This window comes from Impatiens glandulifera, chromosome 1 (assembly GCF_907164915.1).
Source record: "Impatiens glandulifera chromosome 1, dImpGla2.1, whole genome shotgun sequence".
NCBI classification, from domain to species: domain Eukaryota; kingdom Viridiplantae; phylum Streptophyta; class Magnoliopsida; order Ericales; family Balsaminaceae; genus Impatiens; species Impatiens glandulifera.
In genome coordinates this window covers 58,300,435-58,323,588 of record NC_061862.1, presented here as the reverse complement: position 1 = coordinate 58,323,588, position 23,154 = coordinate 58,300,435, and the positions used below count along the sequence as shown (strand labels likewise).

Below are 23,154 nucleotides of genomic sequence, written 5' to 3'. Positions count from 1 at the left end.
AGAAATTATTTGATTTTTTCAACGAAATAAAATTATAACAAGTCATTCTCTCACCAAATTCTCTCACCTAATCATTTATATATATATATATATATATAAATAAAAAGTATGAGAAAAATAAAATTAATTAAAAAATAGGATATAAAACCATAGTTACTGTTCTCATTTCATTCCCAATAATAATAAAATAACTCATGTTAAAATATCAAACAACTTCTATATCATCACTCATTCCCAAAATATCTGGGGTTTCTTTCAAATAAATAATACAAGTCTTCTCTAATAGTCATTTAATAGGATATATAAAAAACAAATTGGCTGGGCTGGGATTAATCCCCCTTAGCCTTTCTTATTAAGGCAAGTAGCTAATTAAGAACTAACTACGACCTTAACAAATCTAACCCTAAACCTTATTTAATATAGGACTTATTTATCTATTATTCTTAATTTCTGTTCGAGATCGTTGTTGTGGTTGGTTCGATGGTATAATTCCATTATGAAAGACAGTGGGTTAATGTACAACTAAGTTTAAAATTATGTTAACATTATAAGTTGCTTGTCCTCTACATATATATAAAGTTAATCATTATTTTCTAAATTTGACAACAAATATAAATAATATGTTCACGTCATATTTAATCCTGAAAATTAAAATCAACTACGTTAGAATTTGTGATATTGAGATTTAAAAATAAATAAAATTAAAAGCATTTATTTATTAAGACATGTCTAGTTATATATATAAAATTGACTTGGTTCATTTGATTTTATGTTTTTTTTTTTTCTAATTAAGATCAACTGTAAAAAATATAAGAGCTTGTTTAAATTGGAATTATTTAAAAAAATTATTCCAAAAATTTAGTGGGAGAAAAAAATAATGATGGTAAATGATTTTGAGGAAATGAGAATTATTTTTGATAAAAAACTTAAAAGATATTAATATATATAAAATAAAAAAATTAAAATAAAAAGTATTTTAGTATATTGATTTATGATTTGAGTGATATGATAGATGGAAAAAAGGGTGAAACGATGTTTGATTTTGTTTGACTCATACCAAACCAAACAATTTGAAGAATAATGCATATTGTGGCTCATTATAGGATACAACGTATTCTCTCCCTAAGTTATATGAATTTTTTTTAATTAAATCAAAACTAGTTTTAATGACAAAATAATAATAATAATTTTTCTTTGATAAATCACATTATTAATGAAAATGAGAATGATTAATATTTCTAACTAAAAACTATATTTTTTACTTTTTTGATAAATCTAAACATTATTAATGAGAATGAAAATGATTGTTTTGATAATTGGTGAAGAAAATGTTACAGCATATCTAATCCCCGTAACAAGTCATTCAATAACTAATATTATCTACGGTTAGTTCGATGCTACCAGTACATGTAGTGCATTTATCCATTAAGAAAACGTCATATGTACAAAGAGAAAAAAAATCAACAAATAAAAAAGGTAATAAGAAATGTAATGATTGTCACTTCATAAGTGAGATACATGTAAAGCCTGTAATGGTAGCATCAAATTAATCATTATCTACCAATTAGGAAATTAATGATTGAATAGTTTGGGAATCTAAAATTGAATGATGAACACTTTTTCATTCATGAGGTGGTAAATGAGGTAATGTGTAAATTTGATTGAACAATGAGGGTGCTCCAAGTTGATTTGAATTTGAATGAATTAATGATTAAAAAAACTCTATATCACCCACCCACTAGTAGTGAATATTTAAATAAAAGATTCTAATAAGAAAGTGTATTCCCTTTAATTAATTAATAGGTGTTAATATTATATTTCATGGTCTTGAGCCAACATTTGGTTGTTCTCAAACCCTCATTCACTTGCATTCTTATCTCCGCCACTCCACTCGGAGAAAGATTACGCGGAGGATTGAAGCTCTGCAAATAAATATGAATGTAAGTTGTTTCAATCAAATTATTTGCAATTTTCTGTTCTTCTTCATCTCTCAACCCTAACAAACAATTCTCTTAATAATCATGTCAGACAATCTTCCGTCAGGACTTGCTAATTCCCAAATCAATCCAGCTGTTTTGGAGGAGATCATCTGTTCCGAGTTTATAAAGAAGTAACGTTTTGTTCTCGAATTGATCTCAATTTCACTTTCCATTAATCGTTAATCTAAGCAACATTATGCCTTTGTCTCTTCTGCAGGGGGATCGACGGCGCATCACTTCTGCGCATAGCTTTCGAGCAGATAGTTCGACCAATTGTGAGTAACTTCCTCCTTTCTTTCTAAAGATGTTTTCCTTACTAAGCGTTTTTCTATTTCTTTTCATGTTCTTGATTCCTTATTTAGTTTATCCATGCCTGCCTTGGAGATCGATCCTATTTGCAGATTATTAAGTACTATTGTGTATCTGTTCTACTATTTTGTAAAAACTCCTTTTCTTCTTCTTCTTCTTTGTTGGGTCCCACTTTGTTTGTTTGATACTGAATCCAATATCTGATTGCTCCATTTGTAACATATATATATCTACAGTTCTATTTTAGATTAATGACATCAGATTTGTGGTATGCACTTCACTTCACTATATCTGTGTTTGTTTGTTTGACATTTCTTGTATGTGTATTGTGTAGGTAAAAAAGGAAATTGAACAGCAGCTCAAATATCTCAACAATGGAAAATGGTAAGTAAGATTCACATTTCATTGTGCATCATAGATTGGATCTTTCACTCTTTTCTCCAAGCCTCGTCTTTTTTGGGTTCAAGTTAGTTTCCACTTTCCATTGACTGACTAATGCTTGAAATGATTCTATGCATCAGCTATTCTGGTGCTGCTTGCAGCTCTTCTGAACCGAGATACTTGGAATTACGATTCTCATCTAATGTTTCGGAGACTGTATGGACAGCAGAACCCATACGAGGTGAAGGGAACAGCTCCATTTTAGTAACTCTATTTGATGTTCATACTGGCGAAGCTGTCATCTCCGGACCAGAAGCTTCGGCAAAATTGGAAATAGTTATCCTAAAGGGAAGCTTTGACAGAGATGATTGGACAGCAGAAGAGTTCAGCCAAAATATTCTAAAGGAAATGAATGAGAAAAAAATCCTCAAGGGAAATGTTGTTCTTGAACTAAAAGGCGGCATAGGAACCTTGGGCGATCTCTCGATCTTGCATGATCAGAAATGGAAGCCGGTTAGTAAGCTAAGGCTTGGAGCAAGATTCGTGGATACTTTTCAAAATATCAGAGTAAAGGAAGCAAAGACAAACACTTTCACTATGAAAGACAAAAGGATGAAAGGTCAGTGCTGATTATACTCCTTTAAAACGGGATTATTGTGTATCTTATTTGCTTGTTTATTTGCAGAAAATAGGAAGGGTGTAGAAGTATTATCTCTTATGGATAATGTATGGTGCCTAAAAAACATTGGACAACGTGGACCTATTGTTGACCGTTTGACGGAAAGAGGCATAAAAACTATACAAGATTTTCTGAGTCTAAATTTTACACGCCCTGAAGAGCTCAAGAAGGTAAGAGCTAATTGTTCTACTTTTGTGCATATCAATATTAAGTTAAATTGAAGGACTAAATGATGTATCATTTTGAGATAATAAAGCATTTATACTTTGAATCCAAAATAACGTCTTACCATTAACCCGATTCAAACCATGCTTACATAAATACCTTGTGCTGTCCCCGCTGGGTAGCAAGAGATCTATTTAGAAGTTGTTTGTTAGTATGTAAAAGTTTGCATTCCCATTTAGAAACACTGGATGTTTCTGGATCTGAATTTGAATTCAGATCCAGACACTTTCTTTTGTCATGTATTTGATCTGGATTTGGATCTAGATGAGATAATGTTTGGGAAAAGAACTTACTCAAGCATACAGATTCAAAAATTTATTGACGTTTTTTCTATATTTGGATTTGAATTGAGATCGGAACAACCATGCTTACCTAAACACTTTCTCTTACACAGCAACAAGATATGCAATTAGTTCCTTTTGGCATTGGTTGATTACTCTTTCTGAGATCATTTGGTTGGTTGGAGATGCAGATCCTTGGGCGTGGCTGGAGTGATGCGAAAAGGAAGGCTACTATAGATCATGCTCTTAAATGCGAGGGAAGTGCTGCACTTAAGGCATGCTTCATCAATCAACTCTCTTGTCCTTTTGATAAGAAGGAAGAGGAAGTTGTTTTGGATGAAACTATACCTCCTTTAGTTTCACCTACTGCTACAACTTGTGCTTCTAATGGACCTTTTACTTTCCCTTCTTCTCCCATGATGGGTGATGAGGATGTTGGTGCAGTGGCACCTGTTGGAACTGCTATCCTCAGTGAAGAAGAGATAAATGCTTCACTTTTTTATGATTCCCTCATAAAAAATGGGCATGATATTACTACAACAGGGGAAATCATCTCGAATTCTTGTAACCATTCATGGAATGCAATTGACCAAACTGATCCGAATATTATCTATCAAGTACCACATATGGATGATTTTAACGGGAATAATAATCATATGTATCGGGTATCATCATTTAGTATCCCGGATCCATTCTTGAATGGAACTTGGTTTGATGGGCTTGATTGAGAACTACAAGCTTGAATTCATTCAATTTTACATCATTGGTGATCGAGCATTCAGGCCTGTGATGGTTAGTTCCTGTGTCCTAATAAGGTTTTCTTTTCTGTATAGAGAATTTGACTAAGGAAAAGAAGATATAAACTTTTGGTTGGTATGTTTTATGTTTATTTTTTTTTTCATAGTAATGTAAACTTGAATTTATCATAACAATATTGAATTTTGTTTTAATTCTTGGTTTGTGCTCTCACCGCTAACAACCAACCTCTACATTGCGGAGAATATCCCAATCTATATATATATATATATATATATATAAATATAATAATGTTTAATTTTTAAAATATTTGGATTGCTGGGTCGAGAGTTATGGTTAATTTGAATATATATGTGAAAGTAAATGGATACTTGAGTCGAATTGTGGGTTGACTCGCTCAAAAACTTAAAACGGTTAAAAATAAAATTAAAAAAATTATAAATATGGTTCAAATTTGTAATCTAACAAAACAAGTACAACCTTTAACCAACTTGGCTAATAACACTTTAAATTGTAAATTCAACACCAAATTTGATGAATCCAGGATATTTTAATAATATATAAGTTCAATTTTTTAACTAACTAATCTTTATATATATAATGATGCTTAATTTTTAAATTATCCGAATTACCGGATCGAGAGTTGTGGTTAATTTGGATATATATATATATATATATATATATATATATAAGAGTAAGTGGATACTTGGGTCGGATTGTGAGTTGACTCGCCCATAAACTTAAAACGGTTAAAAATAAAAAACTATAAGTATGGTCCGAACTTGCAACATAACAAAAGAAGTACAACATTTTAACCAACTAGACAAATAACACTTTATATTTTAAATTCAACACCAAATTTGATTAACGCGGGACATTTTAACAATATAAGTTCAACTTTTTAACTAACTAATATATATATATATATATATATATATATATATATATAATGATGCTTAATTTTTAAAATGTCCGGATTGCTGGGTCGAGATCTGTGGTTAATTTGGATATATATGTGAGAGTAAATGGATACTTGGGTCGGATTGTGAGTTGACCCGCTCATAAACTTAAAACGGTTAAAAATAAAAGTAATATGTTATCATATTTTTATTGTAATAATTTTTTCACGGTTTTTTATATCATGCTAGCGGAAGGCTCTCGAGCTTGTCAAGCATCCAGATGTAGAAGACCATAGGTGAGCCTCTTTTACTCACGGAAGAGATTACGAATGAGTCATTTAGACCCATCAGAGTTTCATCCAGGATGATGCCTGAGGGGTATTTGTTTCCTCTACGCATGTGATAGGCTACTTCTAAAATTTTGGAAGATGGTTTATCATCCGCTGGAGCCATGAAAAAATGGGCCAAAAGAATTGTCATTGTCATCAAGGAGGATCCCATGGTTAGAGGGATTTGTCCATTCCTGATTTTCATTTTTGTCCATTTCAAGAAGTCAATGGCATTGTTCTTGAGGATTGTTTTGAATGTTGTTTTGCTATATTTGTATTCCTCTTGCAAGATCTTCCTCAAAGACATTGATTCTACATGTGGTTTTAGGTGCATAATGTGTTTGTTGTCCGCCATTAGGATAGCTCGAAACTCTTCTTTGGTTGGGCACATGGCCCTTTCTCCCATATAGTAGACACGTCATGTATGCACCCATCTCCTTTGTATTTGCATCATGAATGTGAGATTTATTTTGAAGTTTGTGAACCTCGTGATGGGGGTTAGTCCGTAAATCCCATGGTTCTACCCATTTTCATGAAAGTTTTCAACCCATGGGATTAACTCGATATCCGTCAGCATGGACATCGTCTAAGATTGAAACTCAAAACATTTACAAACATGTTTGTTTTGAAATGAAGGAACGTGTTTAAGATGATCACTTAGACTATACATGCATACACATAATACATATATAGTGTTCACATAAGGGTTGTAATGACAAGGTCTTTTGGTTGTTTGAACACGACAAACAACCGACTTGATGATAGTAACCAGGTTTTTTTTATTCTAAGGGAATCATAAGAAAGTATCATTCACCGATAGTGGAAGGCGTAAAACCGCCGCCATAAACCAGGGAATATCAATTCAATTGGAAATTTTCCCTCACCTCCAAAACGTCTATGTCCTATCGAACGACACATTGCCAAAGGGTGGGGTCGATCCCGTCCATTCTAGTTTTTCCTCTCGTAACATCACTTGGTCTGTAACTAGTTGTCATTCCTCATTGATAATATTTGCACATAGGTGTAGAAGTACTGATCTTGGTTGTATACTTCTTTGTTAGTAAGAAGAGGGTGATGTACCCTTTACACATGAAGGCATTAAAATAGGGTATAAGATACACGTCTTTTAAGTGTTGTACCTTTCAAGATAAGCCTATTAAGTGAGAAACGTGATATAAACATTTTAAAAGTCAAGTTTATGTTTACGAGTTAAACATTTAATCCTAGTAGAGTCTCCATAATGTTGTAACCCCCGGAAAAATCCTTTGTATCGGTTTTGCGGAAAAAAGTCGAGGTTCGAGAATTCAACATCGATTTGCGTGTCATGAATTTTCTTTTAAAATAAAATATTATTTAAAAGATTTTCAAATGATTTAACAATCTTTGAAATTAATTAAAAATATTTAATTTCGGGGTTCAATTTTAAATAATTCATGGATTTGCGGTGATCAAATTACAATTTGAATTTTAGTAATCCATTAGTTTAAATTAATTAAATTAATTAAAAATATTATTTATTTGAAACAGAATCGCCGATTGATTTTTGAAATTCTATAAAAGTTGGCATACGTGTATAAACATATTGACCAAAGTTTCTTTTAATTCGTAGTTTGGTGATACTCAAGAAAAGACTTTCGCGCTTCATCCTTCATAACTGTTTAAAAATGGTCTCTACTTATAAAATTGGCTTTGGAAAATCGGTTATATATCGTTTGAGTTTTAAGCAATTATTCTTCCAGTCCTAGTCATTTTTCTAGGTTTTAGCGTTATTTATAATATTGAAACAACAATATTTAAAATCCTGATACCTGTTGTTGATGAGAACTAGGGAGGATTTATACCTAAAGAACATCAGTCATTTTTAAGGGTGTTAGGGTTTAGAAATAAACACTAAACATGCATTAGTCAATATTTTTTTGTGGAAATATCACAAAAATATTTTGAAATCATTTTATAATTTTTTAGGATTTTTAGAAAATGATTTGTGGTTCCAAAATTACAAAAATAATTTTGGGTTTCGAAAAGTGGAACCAAACAGGCTTAGGACTAGAGTCCTAAGCCTCAGGTTCGTTTTTATCGGTTGAGGTCAAAAGATTCTCTAACCAGGTTGAGGAGCCTCTCGGTCGAGGCTCGTGATTTTCGGTCTGGGTGCCAAAGTCCCACGATATAGGTGTTAAGGACTCTCGTTCCTAGCTGAACTTCGGTCTGGGTGTATAAACCCATAGGTCTTGGGTTAGCTCTAGGATAAGTTCATCGGTCATAGGTTTAGGGATACTCAGTCCTAGGTTGAACTACTCGGTCTTGGGCTAAGATCCTCGGTCGAATCTTTCTGTCCTCGGTTCAAATTTCTCAATCCTAAGTTTTGATCAAGATCGAAGATTCTCGGTCAGACCTCTCGGTCCTAGACTAGCAAGTATTGGTCCTCAAGAACACAAATATTCATTTTTTAGTTTGTTTTTTTTAGCTCGGAATCTTTAATCCAAGGGTTTGGGTAGTTTCACAAAGCTCCTAGGAACATTTTGATCATCATCTCAAGGTATTAATAAACCCGAATGATGATCAATTTGTTCAAAACAGTTTGTGATCAAACTTTTGATTTTTTATTTTAAAGTTGTTTTAAGGAGAAATGAGATATTCAATAGTTTCCTTATATCTCATATACTTGATTAGTACCAATATAAGAACAATGAATGTTCGTTTTGACCAAATCAAGAACATAAAATTTCAATTATTTTTAAAAAATTTGATTTTGATCAAACATTATTCAAATAGTTGTCTAACATCATTACAATTATGTTAGGATGTTTTCTATGTTGTGATTCAACATAATTAGCCCAGGAATAACAAACTCGATTTTTGAATTTTAAAAATTCAAATTCGGGTTTTTGTTGTTAAGATCGATTGATCAGTTCTATCTTATCCAGATAGTTACTAAATGATCTTAGGATCATTATTCAACCAAAAAACACCATAAACAACAAACATACAGGTTTATGAAATTTAAAATATAAAAATTTCAAATGCAAACTGTAAATATAAATTAGAGGGTGACTGAATCCTTACCAATGATTGAAGAACACTCCTTAGACCTTAGGGAAGTTGTTACGATGCTCAGATCCAAGCTTTAAGGTCTTATCCAAAGTTTCAAAAAATCCAAATGCTCGAAACTTTAATGGCGGATTTCTGAAAATCAAAGATTGGAAGGTGGAGACTGGATCTCTTGCCTTTGGATCGACTTAAGGGGGGCTATTTATAGTTGCCCAATGTCGGTTGAGGCTTCAATTAGATTGAATCATTCAAAATCCATTTATGGTATTCTGGTTGTTTTTCCTCAAGTTGGACAGAATAGGGATGAATCATCCCTGTTAGGATCTAGGTCGCGGCTAGAGGACCGGGGTTGGACCGGTTAGCGCGTCTCACTCAAAGGGTGGTGATTAATCCTGTTAGAGATTAACACCGGAGTTTCAATACTACACAAACTGTTACAAACCCTTGAACTAGGTTCAAGCGCGAAAGAGGTTTGTTTCAGGTTGAAACAACACACTTGTATGATAGGCAGAACCGGTTTCGGATGATGAAGGTTTGAAAAATTGATGGGTCGGTTTTTGTAACCTGGCGGTCTGGTTTGAATAGAGTTAAATAGGTTAGAGCGGTGTCAGTCGGTTAGAAAATGGAACCGGCAGAAAGTAAGTAACAAGACAGATTTTATGGATGTTCGGAGATAAAGCTCCTACGTCACCCCTTCTTCTCGAAACCGCGAGAAGGATATTCACTAAGGAATACAAGTACAATCCGATCGAGACTTATTTCCTGCTCGATAACACTCTTACAATTTACACCGAAATTGTAAAATACACACTTCAACTTTAGCACTCAGGCTTTCTCTAGAGATAGAACACACTGTTTTTCACTTGTAAATTAAATGCTCTTAGAATCTCTTGTTGTCCCGCATTTACTCTTCTTCAACTGCCCCTTTTATAGGTGAAATATGCCAACAGTCATATTTCACTTCCTTGAATCTGATTGGCTGAGCAGAGGTTCAGATGTTCAGTGATTCAGTGATTCAGTGATTCAGACCCTGCGGTCATCTTTTCAGACCTGGCGGTCAATCTCAGACCTGGCGGTCAATCTCACAGACTTGGCAGTCTGTTCTTCCGGTGTGTAAGACAAACCTGCTAGGTTTGTCTTTTACTCAAAGTGGACACTGTCTGTTAAACAGTTGTCTGTACTTGGAAGATCTCCTTTCTGACTTATCCCGAAGTGGAAAGATCCTGTAGGACTGTCTTCTGCAGCCTGCAGACTTTCCTCAAACTTGTATGGATATGGAAGTGTTCAGTCTGTTCCCTTGGTATCATTCTCAACAGATACCCGAATTGTCTTCTTGTACTGGTCGGTCATTCGACTTAACCGGATGGCTTCCGGTGTGAGTGGTTTAACCGGACATCTTCCGGTTATTCCTCTGCCTTGTGGCTGATCGGCTGTCTGATGTTTCCGGTTTTAAGCTTTGGCTGATCCTTTCTTTGTGCGGTCATGTTCCGAATGTCCTGTTCGGTTTAATAACTTGACCGACTAGTCTTCTTAGCCGGTTTAATTGTTTGACTGGTCCGGTTCCTTGTTCCTGCATGAAAGATTTATTTATGTTAAGTTTTGTGAACCGGTCTAATTTTATCTAACAATCCCTATTTTGTAGGAAAAATTATCACCATCATAGGGTGATAATTTTAGGCTTTAAATAAGCCGAAATGGTTGATTAACGAGGGAGTTCCAAAAAGAGGAGATCAAATATGGGTCTTTGATCTTATCTGTTGTGGCGTCGCGTTGAAGACGAAGGTGGCGCTCAAAACGACGTCATTTTGAGCGCATTTGAGCGTTCCGTCAAGCGTCGTTGCGTTTTGAAGGACGACGCTAACGTCCCATTAGTGGATCCTCTTCCTCGCGTATGCACGCGTCTTCTGCTACAACGGGCTACGCGGGAGCGCCTAGAGCGTTGAATTGAGATTCAATGCTCATCCGATGGCCTTGGTTGCGGTTGTCGTTTTATCTCCCAATTTCGGCTACACCCGATTATTGGTTTTATTTTTATTTTAAAACCTTAGAGGTTTGTTTGAAATTGATTTTTCTTTCAATCTTTTAGTTTTAATTTTGATCATTTTAAATACACAAAATATTAAAATAAATATGGCAAATATTTTATCAATTTATTTTATTTTATATTTTTAGGATTAAATAAATAATTTTGAGAGATGAAATGGGTACCTCATTTCATTTTAAATTATTTATTTTATTCCTTAATTTTTTATAAAATTATTTTAAGATAAATGAGTATAACATTTATCTCAAATATATTTATTTTCATTATTTTGATAATTTTCCTTAATTAATAAGACATTAATTATCACATCAATTAGTTTAATTAATTGTTTTAATTGGCTTTGACCATGAGTTAAATATTTTAATTTTATTTATTTAAAATTAAATTAAAATAATTTTTTAATTTTATAAATTAGTGGGTAAATTATTAGTGCTTACTCAAATCATAATAAATAATTAATTTTTAAATATATTAAATTTTGTTAATATTTGTTAATATGAGAACACATGAATTTTCTTTAAAGACACATAAAACCATTATTTTGAATTTATTTTTTTAATAATATATATTTAATATCTAAATTAATTATTTTATTATAAAATATAATAAAATAAAATTAAATATTATACTGAATTCTGTAATGTGATTAATAATTTAAATTTATATATATATATATTATTTATACTTATTAAATTTAATAATAATTTATTTTAAATAATAATTTTAATTTTTAATATATATATATATTTATAAATCTATTATAATACATTTTATTTAAAAATAAATATTAATTAATTCACTTAAAATAATAATAATTAAAAATAAAATATTTTATTAAAATTATTTTAATTTGACATCTTTTAATAAGATTAATAATTCTAAATTTATATATATAATTTTAATTTATATTTTATTATTAAAATATATAATAATTATTTTACATATTATAAACTTATCTAATAAATAAGAAAAAACACCCAACAAAAATTAAATTAAATTATTAAAATTTATTTAAATAAAATTATAATATTTTAAAAAATATATTATATATTGTAATAATATATTATAAATAAAAATTTAGAACTATTAATCATTGTATTAAAATAATTTAATCTAAATTATTATTATTTACATGATTTGATTCATGTTTATTTAAATATTTAAATAATTATTCTAAATAAAATTTATTATAAATAAATTTATATATAAATTAGAATTTTTATTCTTATTTAAAAATTAAAAATAATAATTAATTTTAAATTATTTTATAATTAAATAATTAAATTAAAATATTAAATATATAATTTAAAAATAAATAAATAACAATGTTGCACTGACTAGTTGCTTAAATGACTTGGCTTATAAGTGAACAAATATATCATAATAAAGAGAGTTCAATTTAGGATAGTATTTTTCAGCATTGGATACTTGTTTGTGTGTAAATATTATAAATATTATAAAATATATAATAACTTTATAAAATTATAAATAAATACAAAATTTATAATTTAAATTAAATAATTATAGATATATTATAGTCCAAATATAATATTTAAGTTAAAATATTAATTTTTATATTTAATATATTTAAAAAATAATAAAATATGTAAATTTACAGCCCACACAAAATTGGGTACCGATATACCAATTGCGATCACTGTCACTTTGTGCCCTTCTTATATAGATAAATATTTACATAAATATTATAAATATAAAATATATAATTTAAACAAAATAACTAATTATATAATTTTGACAATTTAATATCAATCATTATTTTTATATATACACATAAATATTAAGTTAAAAAATATAAATATATGTGTAATTGATATATAATTATATAATTAATAAATTATTTAAAAATTATATAAATATTTAGAGTTAAAATATTGTTTTTATATTTATTATTTTAATAACTAAATAAAAATATATAAACTATTATATTCTAAATATAATAATAAATTATGTAAATAGGTGTTGTTAAGGAAAAGTATTTGACAAATTAAAGATAAAAAAATAATTAAGAGGTTCAATATTTATATTTCTTTAATTAGAAATGAGTACTCATCACGTATTAAGTGTCTTTTGTGATCAATAATCAAAATTGTATTACCTAAGCCCGGAGTTGCCCCAATTTGATCATTAATGCAACTTTACATATTCAAAGATCATTATCTATTAATTAAATGTATTAACTATTAAGAGAATAATGTTTTGAAACTAAATTATAATTTTAAAGATAAATCTCCTCTTCTAGCCTAGCGGCAAAAAGAGGTGGATACCAACTCTAAGTTCCTAGGTTCGAGCCCGTTGGGCGGCAAGTTCTACACTTGGTTAAATAATTAAGTGTGTTTGCGGGCTACATACTTAATCTTTTTTTAATTTTAAAGATAAACTTTCAATACAAATGTGTTACATTAAGATTACCTTCTTGCATTAGCTTTTTTATTAGATTTTCAATAATTACCCATGTGATTAAAATAAATTAGTTTTCAAAAGAATAACATGAATATTTTGAAATATTAGAATTCTTGAAACCAACTTTCAATGATGATATTTATCTATCGATACTCTAATATAAAATTGTTTTCAGGGAAATATGAAAAATTAGTTGAAGTTTTGTGTACACTTTAATATATTGTTGTTAAAATCTCAAAATCATTCATTTTAACATAAAAACTTTAAATGAAATAGTCTTACTATAAATACAATCTTCCAAGATTTAAAAGAAGAAAAAAACAGTTATTTAATATTTGAGAATGTTTGGAGATTGAAAAAGTTTTAGGTTTATTAAGGAAGGATAGGCCACTAAGGCCAGGTTTTAATAAGAGAGAAGACAGCTAACTCGTTTTATTTTTTATTTTATTTTTTCTTTAGAATTATAACACTGTATTTTTTAAATATTATTATAAATTTTATGTTATATAAAATTATTATATAAATGAATTAAATTAATAATTATATAAATAAGCTTAATATAAAATATATGATAAAAATATAAATATAAACAAATAAAACATATAAAATTAAAATATAAATAACTTATATAAATTAATTATATAAATAAATTTAATATAAAATAGATAAAATAAAAGTTAAAGGGCTAAAATATAAAAAAATAAATATATACGTCTATGTACCTTAGCCACGCATATTTACGTGCTTTGAAAAGGGAAATTGGGATATCCCATTTTACGTATGGTTATTGATAATCCCATTTTTAGTATCAGTTTGCAGCTCCGTTGAAATTGCTCTAAGAAAGAAAAACAGTTTCAACTAATGTCTCAACAACATATTTCATCCACAAACCCATTGTGGAGTAAAATCTAAATGTTGCAGTTTAATCAACTGCTACAATGTATAAATGTTACACATCTTATTCAAAATAAAAAAAAAATTATATTACACAACTTATTAAAAAGAAATTACATATAAGATGCCGACTTCATAATAATCCGTCGACTTATGAAGAGTTAGAAAACCTAACCCCAAATGCTCTCGTATCACAAACTTTCATCCTTCTGTCTTTCATAGTGAAAGTGTTTGTCTTTGCTTCCTTTACTCTGATATTTTGAAAACCATCTATGAATCTTGCTCCAAGCCTTAGCTTACTAACCCGCTTCCAATTCCGATCATGCAAGATCGAGAGATCGGTCAATGTTCCTATGCCGTCTTTTAGTTCAAGAACAACATTTCCCTTGAGGATATTTTTCCCATTCATTTCCTTTATAATATTTTGGCTGAACTCTTCTGCCGTCCAATCATCTCTGTCAAAGCTTCCCTTCAGGATAACTATTTCCAATTTTGCTGAAGCTTCTGGTCCGGAGATGACAGCTTCGCCCGTATGAACATTAAATAGAGTTACTAAAATGGAGCTGTTCCCTTCACCCTTTATGGTGTCTGCTGTCCATACTGTTTCCGAAACATTACATGAGAATTGTAATTCCAAGTCTCTTGATTCAGAAGAGCTGCCGGCACCAGAATAGCTGCATAGCATCATTTCAAGCATTAGTCAGTCAAGTGGAAACTAACTTTAACCCAAAAGACAAGTCTTGGAGAAAACAGTGAAAGATCCTATCTATGTAGAATCTTACCATTTTCCATTGTTCAGATATTTCAGCTGCTGTTCATTTTCCTTATTTACCTACACATACAAAGGAAATGTGAAACATAGGCTTGTTTGATGTTTAGTTATTTGGGATAAATCTCAGTTTTTATCTTAAAACTCAAACATTATATCAACAATCTAATCAATAATTTCAGTCTATTTAAATATCAAAGTTATCCATACTAATTTTATCATCTCTTTCTAAACTATCATTCTAAACCCCTGAACTAAATATGGAATCAAGAAGATGAAAAGAAAGAGAAAAGTGGGTTAGTAAGGAAAGGAAGGAAGTTACTGACAATTGGTCGAACTATCTGCTCGGAAGCTATGTGAAGAAGTGATGCGCCGTCGATCTCTCTGCAGAAGAGACAAAGGCATTTATGATTAATGAATGAAAAGTGAAATTCAGATCAATTCAATTAGAGAACAAAAACGTTACTTTATTATAAAGTCGGAACAGATGATCTCCTCCAAAACAGCTGGATTGATTTGGGAATTAGCAAGTCCTGACGTCGGAAGATTGTTTGACATGATTAAGAGAAGAAGAAATTGGGTTGTTTGTTTGTTAGGGTTGAGAGATGAAAAACAGCAGAAAATTACGAATATTTATTTGCACAATTCAAACCGCGTAATCTCTCTCCGAGTGGCGTAAGAGACGAGAATGAATGTAAGTGCAGAATAAGGGATTGAACTTGGTTGAGTTGACGGCAATTCTCACCTCATAAGAATATTAAGTTATTCTTATTATATATTAACCCCATCTTTATTTGCATTTAAGATTGAAATCAATATCAAAAAGTTTTTATAAGATGCTCCGGTTGTTTTTTTTAATTATAAAAATTCCTCCAATCAAATATTATTTTAATAATTTAAATTTATTAAAATAAATTCATAACAAACAATATAATTATACCACATTTATAAAATCAGTTTTTCACCAAAAAATAAACTATGAAATTGCTAAAATTAAATCATATTAAAAATTAATTCTACACTAAAATTAAATCATATTAAATTGTTCAGTACCACATCAAAATTTAAATTCTAATTATACATAACAAATGTTTTAAACAAACACAAAATAATAATTATAATTACCTTATTTAATCTACGATTTTTTTCTCAGAATCACCGTCGTCTTGTTGTTGGGCTGCACGGGTGGAATTGATGTGGATGAACCTTGGCCCAATGATTGACCGACATTAGTAAATTGTGCAAACATTGTAAGATTTATTGATGAACCGCCAGACATAAACTGTGACATAAGACACATCATCTCGACTCACTCCTTCCTTGTCAAGTTCTGCCTCTCTTCAATATTTGTCTGTTCTTTCTGCATATCATACATTTGACTGTTTAGGATTAGTCTTTGTTACAATATTCCAACCCGGTTTATCACCAATGTCTTTGCCATAAAATACTTGTTTTGTTTGGGTTGTTAATATAAACAACTCATTTTGATATTGACACTTTCGTTTACAATTTATGCTAACAAATTCGTATTTATCAATTAATTTACCAAAAATGTATTGCATTTCAATTATAGAGTAATAATGATAGGGGGAGCGAAATAATTGTAAGAAAGTAACAAATAAAGGATGATTAGATTGATGACTAAGTATAACATTTATTTTTCTTTTTTATCTCCATTAATTATTTCACTCTTCTCAATATTTATATTTTCTCTCGATTGAATATGACACATTTAATATATATATTTTTTTCAATTATTATTATTAAAAAACACTTAATAATTTATCTCTTTAAAATTCTATTAATATAAATATTCTTTTTTTAATTATTGTACATACCACTCACTATAAACGAAGTTTTAATTATTTATCTCTTCTAATAATTTATTTTTTATTATTATAAAAAAATCAATATTAAAATTGAGTCAAATTAAAATAAATAATAGTTCATTGTGTTATGGGTCTTAAGTCCCATTATTTTTGTTATCTTTCACTTCATTTGAATTTGGACCACTAGGAGACAAATTCATAACTACTAACATGATCCAACTCAAACCATAAACTACTAATAATTAACATAGATAAAAAAAACCATAAAAAAAACCACTAAAAGAGAATAACATATATGGTGTGTTAGTTGAATGTTGTTGATTGAGCTTTTATAGTTGATTGATTGTGCTTACATATATAATGGAGCTTTTATAGAGAAATTATAAACATTTGAGGAGAGAGAAATTATTAATGGAGATAAAAAAGAAAAATAAATGTTATACTTAGTCATCAATCTAATCACCCTTCCAGGTCATTTGCTACCCCTTTCGTTATAATTATTTCGCTCTCTCTATCATTACTCTCAATTATATATGTAAACACACCATAATAATTTCGTGTTTCTGTGTCATGACAATCAATCATGAGTATCCCACTATTCCATGTCTTCAATCCACGATCATGTCTTCTAGTGGTGAATTTATATTCTTTTACTTTATAACAAATAAAAGTTGACGTATATTGTGTGAAACCATTTTTTAACGTTTGTATCTTATACTTCTTTCGCTCTCGTCAGAAAGTTGTTGAACCTTTAAAATTTACAATTAACGATATTTATAATTGTTTTAAAGAAATTGTCAAAAAAATATTTCACAATAGTTAACTCACTCTATTTTGAACCATTTGTTATATTCTTCATCGCATCGTCCGCTTGAGCATTCTTGGATATACTCGTTACATATTCAAATTAAACACATAATCAATATTTTTGATAACATTCATACATATAAAATAATTTGAGAACATTCATACCGATAAAATGGCTCCACTTCTTCACAAATTTTAACACATATGAATGAGACAATTCTCGATCATCTGATTCGTAAATGTATGTTCTACCTTATGATAGATCTTCAACAGATGAAAATATGGCAAAAGAACTCAGTGGTTGGGGTGAAATGTGCACTGAGGAATCTTGAAAATACGTAGCACACAAGCTGATACTTTCATTTACTAGATAACTCTTACTAATTGATTATTCAGGATGACATTTGTTTCAAACATATAATTTCAAAGTTCTCATATATTGTTCTATCATATACATCCATCTATGTAGAACCAACCCTCTAATCAAAGCCTCCATTGTTAAATAAACAAGCAAATGAATCATAATGTCAAAAAATGCGGGCATAAATATTTTTTTCTTACTTGTACAGTGTTGCAACAATATCATTTGAAAGTTGTTCCAAGTCGACTTTCAATAGTGATTTTGAACACAACATATGAAAGAACTTTGAAAGGTGCACAAGACCTTCATATACCTCATGCTCAAGTAAACCACATGTCGCAAGCGGAATAAGATACTCTAGTAAAATATGGAAATTGTGACTTTTTAATCCTAAAATCTTTAAATCTTTAACATTTACACATCCTCCAATGTTCGAGCAAAACCCTTCTAGAATTTTTAAGTCTTTTAAAAATAGACATAGCTTCAATTTTTTTTAGAGGCAATGTATAAGTACTGGCTGAATATTGAAGAACACCACTCACAACAACTGCATGTAAATTATGACATATATTCATGAGCTCCAAATCTTGATATGCTTTTAAATTATCTTTGGTCTTTCCTGTTAGATCCATGATGGTTCCAAGAATACTATCACATATATTTTTTTCAATATACATCACGTCTAAATTATGTCTCGACAATAAATCTTCTCAATAAGATAATTCAAAGAAAATACTCATCTTATTCCAATTGTCACCTCAACTTTGATGATTCTCCTTTTCCGTTTTAGTGGGATCTCGAGTGAGAACTCTACCATTCAAATCGCGTACTTGTCTAAGAATCTCACATCCTAATAATAATTGAGGGGCACTTCTCGATTCAATAGTACCATCGAACAATTCCTTTTGTCTACAAAAATTTATGATTGAGTGGGAGAAATCGTCGATGACACATGTAACACTCTTACTTACCATTTGTCAATCTCTTTGAGTAAGTGTTTTATTACAAGATGGTCATGCTAATTTTCCCTTTGTACTCCAACCAGACAAGTTTGCATAAGCAAGAAAATCGTTAATTGTCTAAAATAAACTAGAGAAGTTGAGATGTCATAAGTTTCTACGTCAGTACTCCATAACTTACTTAATTCGTCAATTAATGGCTATAAATATACATCAATTAAATTGTCTAGACTCTCTGAATCCATAATTAACATAAATAGTATAAAATTATAAGAGTTCATGTAAAGTATCAAAGGAACGTTATAAGGTATGAGGATCACATGCTAAATGTTATACAATGTATTTCCATTTGTAAATGGTTGAAATCAATCACTTGCGAGACCAAGTCTTACATCACGAGGCTCAATTGTAAAATCATGATAATCTTCATCGAATGATTTTTATACCAAAGAATCAGCGGGATGTCTCAAAATTCATCAACACTTGTATCTTTTTGACACATCATTAAAGGAGCAGTTTTAGAATACATATATAATCTTTGCGATCTCAATATTAGTGGGAAGTGACGTAGAACCTTATGAAGGATAGTTCTTCCATTTGCTTTCTTCTTAAATTCTGCACTTGATTCTTCATTTTTTCACTAAGAAACTCCACACACTTTTCAATAATTCAAAAGCTTGTCATCTTTTCGACACAACATACATCTATTTTTACAAGCATCTATCTTTTCATAAGAAAGACCAACATCTTTAAAAACTTCTTACAAAGATAATATGAATCGGGAAGATTGGAACTCAACAGTAATATTACTTCCTTTAACAATTTTAATAACATGTTAAATGAATAATTTGTCAATTACTCAATATTCTTAAGGTGGAGTAGTTTTAATAATTTTGATGCCTTTGAAATTTTAGAGCCTTCATATAACGCTTCATTAGATTTATTTAAGAGCCTATATATTTTTTTTAGCATCCTATTCGAATAATTATTACCCATAAGACCCACATTTGATGCAACAACACCATGTGAATATAAGTCATTTATGATATTTCTTATACAATCATCTCCATCAAATTTATTGCGCTCTAAGTTCACATCCACGGTAGCATCAGTATGAAGTTGTCTCAAATTATTTTATTCATTTTGTACATTAGTGCTACTATCAATCTGTACATCAATACTATCATTGCGTTGTCATTTTTCCATGACAATTCCAAAATGTATAGATTTTCCTTATTCCACACAAAATCGAATTTTTTCTTACACCTTGTTTGTCAAAATATTCTCTATTACTGTTAAATGAACATGCAATATTAGTAATTCGGCCAGACGACTCTTTGAATATATTCCGGAAGATGTCGATATTTTTCCGTATAGATCATCCATTTTTATCAGGGATATCCATTATAACTATTGAAAAAACACAAGATCTAGAATGACAATCTAATACAAGATTTATATTCATATCAAAACCTAATCCCTATAAAAACCTAAATCCATATCAAAACTTAAATCATATCAAAACCTAAATTTATATCAAAACCTAATTTCATATCAAAAAATCTATATCAAAACCTAAATACATATCAAAACTAATTTCATATAAAAAATTATATCTAAACTTAAATCAATACATAATCCATATTAGAAAAATATATATTATCAAAACTTAAACCTATATATATATATATCAATTTGGGGCTTGCAGTGAGGAAGAGGAGACTTGAGTCAAAGACTTGTGGCAAAGAAGATCGGGTAATTCGGACGGTAGTAGAGGACGGTGATACGGACAGTAGCAGGGGAACGACGATTTGGACAATAGTAGCGGGACGGCGATTCGGACGACAACAATTGGACATCGTGATTCAGGGGAATAGAAGAAGGGACGACGCAATTTGGGGAAGAGAAGAATGATTCAGACGGTAATAGGAAAAACTCTCGGGTTGTTTTGTTAATTATATGGGCATTACCAATTGGTAGACAAACCAATCGGTATTATGACGTAACAAATACCAATTGGTAGGCAAACCAATCATTAATATGACTTGATAAACGCGACAAAATTTTCACCCATTTTTTGTAAGGTTTTTAGCACTAAACTGATTGGTTTGAACACCAATCAATATTATCAGTAGACTTTTATCGATTGGTTATAACACTAATCTGTATTATTTAAATAATACCGATTGGTTTAAATATCATTCAATGTTATTCTAATAACACAGATTGGTTTAAATACCAGATTGATGTTACAACCAATTAATGGATATGGTTTCTGTAAGTATGGAATTTTGACATGCCCCAATTTATAATAATATTATTATTTTCATAATAATAATTTGAATTTTTAAATTCAAAATATTCAAAAGGAGGGGTTATGATCAAATTAGGACTAATTATTTTAATAATTACATTCTAATTAGGAAAATTAATTAAAAATCCAAAAATAATTTGAAGATAAAATATTGTATTTGTTTTACCAAAATTAAACCCAAAAAGAGGTTGAAATAATTTAATTGTGATTTTAAACATAAATTATGTATAATTTATAGCTTAAAACAATTAAATAAGTATCCCAAATACCCAAAAATAAAATAAATGAACATAATTTTTATTGTGTTATCAAAAATATTTTGTGTATTTATTTGGTGAAGAAAAACGCAAGAATTAGTTAAAAAATCGATTTGAAATAACTCTTTTATTAAAAAATATAAACGGATGATCTTGTGTGAAAAAAATATATTTAATTGTTGCAGCAGAATCTGTGGCCGTTAGATGAGCGTTTTGGGCATCATCCAACGCTAAGACGCTTCCACACAACCGGATGTAACGAAGGATGTACGCGCCCGGGTCCTCACCGGATCCACTAACGGAACGCCAACGTAACACAACGGATCGTTTATTTCAAACAAAACGACGTTGTTTTTTTCGTCTCCTTCACGAACACTAGAGGCCCACGATCGATGTCGGCGACCTTCCAGAAACCTTATCTCCATCATCTTCTATCTTTATCCTTCAATATTTCAACCACGAGCATGTCTCTTCCGCGCCATCATTACCCCTAAACTTTGAATTCAAACCTTATCCTCTAACTAGGCTGCCGAAGACAAAATAGAACGAAGAAGAAGCAATTTCAGAAGAGAAATTGAAGTTGAATTTGTCCATGAAACCAACTTAGCTCGAGTATAAATTGTCATTATGAGTTCTTCTTCCAATTCATCCTAGAAAATCCCACAATCACAGCCTGAACAAAGATCTCAAACAAAGTTTTGACGACTGATTTTTGAAGAAATCATTCTGGCCATCCCTACTTCGATCTTGAGCTTTAAAAAGCTTTCTTAAAGTTATTGGAGTGTTTTTCAATCAATAGTAAGCTTCCAGACTTGTTATACTTCAATTTGTGATGAATAATTGATTTTTTTTATTTCAATCGGGTTGATCTCGTTTCATGGTCAATATCGTGCTCTGTATAGTCGAAATTGATCATAAGATGATTTCTAAACTTTCTATCGAAAGATATTTCATCAAATCAACCTGAATAAAAAAATCAAATTTGATTTGAAAATCTGGAAATTTTGAATTTCGTGTTCTTGAGCTTTTAAACTTGAATTTTGATTCAATTATCTACCTAACATGTTTGTAAACATGTTAGGATGATTTCCAAATCATAAAATCAATATGTCGATCATGTTTGATCCAACTAAAATTAAAAAGAAATTAATTTCAATTTTAAAAATTGTTATAGAACTTGATTTATGTTCTTGTTTTTGTTGTGTTAACTATAAACATCATTTCAAATCTGTTAGAACAAGAATAAGGGCAAGAGATGGCCTGAATCAAAAGTTCCCAATTTTTACCCTAGAAATCGAGTTGAGAAATTAATCCTTGTAAAGCTCGATTGATCGGGTTTAGGGTTAGGAATAATGATCTCTATATACATATGAGTTGTTTGCATCTTACAGATCATGTTTTCATGATCTGTATTAAAAGTTATAAACCTACAATTCTTCATACCAAATGAAGAACACTCGGTCCTATTGGACCAAGGCAAAGGACTGAGGTTCTTAGCCTAGGTCTGAGAACAAGGACCGAGGATCTTAGCCTGGGTCTGAGAAAACCGACCGATAAAACATAGCTTGTTCTAAAGGCAATGGACCGAGAAACTTAACCCAGGTTTGAGACTA

General features: G+C 30.2%; 2 protein-coding genes across 3 annotated transcripts in view; one reads left to right on the top strand and one right to left on the bottom strand.

Moving 5' to 3' along the window:
- LOC124914261 (calmodulin-binding protein 60 A-like) overlaps positions 1-15,737 on the bottom strand; it is a 34,682-nt gene extending 18,945 nt beyond the window's left edge. The window contains exons 1-3 of one of the 2 annotated variants that reach the window (XM_047454770.1): positions 15,481-15,737; positions 15,341-15,398; positions 15,028-15,077 (exon numbers count right to left, since the gene is read on the bottom strand). In XM_047454770.1, coding sequence (XP_047310726.1) covers positions 15,028-15,077; positions 15,341-15,398; positions 15,481-15,572 — 200 coding nt within the window. In that variant the 5' untranslated portion in view covers positions 15,573-15,737. The remainder of the gene's footprint in view (positions 1-15,027; positions 15,078-15,340; positions 15,399-15,480) is intronic. The other variant, XM_047454778.1, reaches the window with a different exon arrangement.
- On the top strand, positions 2,008-4,739 carry LOC124914288 (calmodulin-binding protein 60 B-like). The gene is made up of 6 exons (XM_047454805.1): positions 2,008-2,110; positions 2,197-2,254; positions 2,623-2,672; positions 2,810-3,288; positions 3,355-3,518; positions 4,046-4,739. The coding sequence occupies exons 1-6, from the start codon at positions 2,022-2,024 to the stop codon at positions 4,580-4,582; spliced, it is 1,377 nt and encodes a 458-aa protein (XP_047310761.1). The 5' UTR covers positions 2,008-2,021; the 3' UTR covers positions 4,583-4,739.
- Positions 15,738-23,154: the final 7,417 nt, after the last annotated feature.

What these genes read in the sequence shown, in the direction of transcription:
- LOC124914288 (XM_047454805.1), top strand. Translation starts at nt 2,022, where the DNA reads ATGTCAGACAATCTTCCGTCAGGACTTGCTAATTCCCAAATCAATCCA. An exon ending in TGTTCCGAGTTTATAAAGAA is followed by an intron (nt 2,111 to 2,196) that starts GTAACGTTTTGT and finishes TCTCTTCTGCAG; the next exon opens with GGGGATCGACGGCGCATCAC. An exon ending in GCCCTGAAGAGCTCAAGAAG is followed by an intron (nt 3,519 to 4,045) that starts GTAAGAGCTAAT and finishes TTGGAGATGCAG; the next exon opens with ATCCTTGGGCGTGGCTGGAG.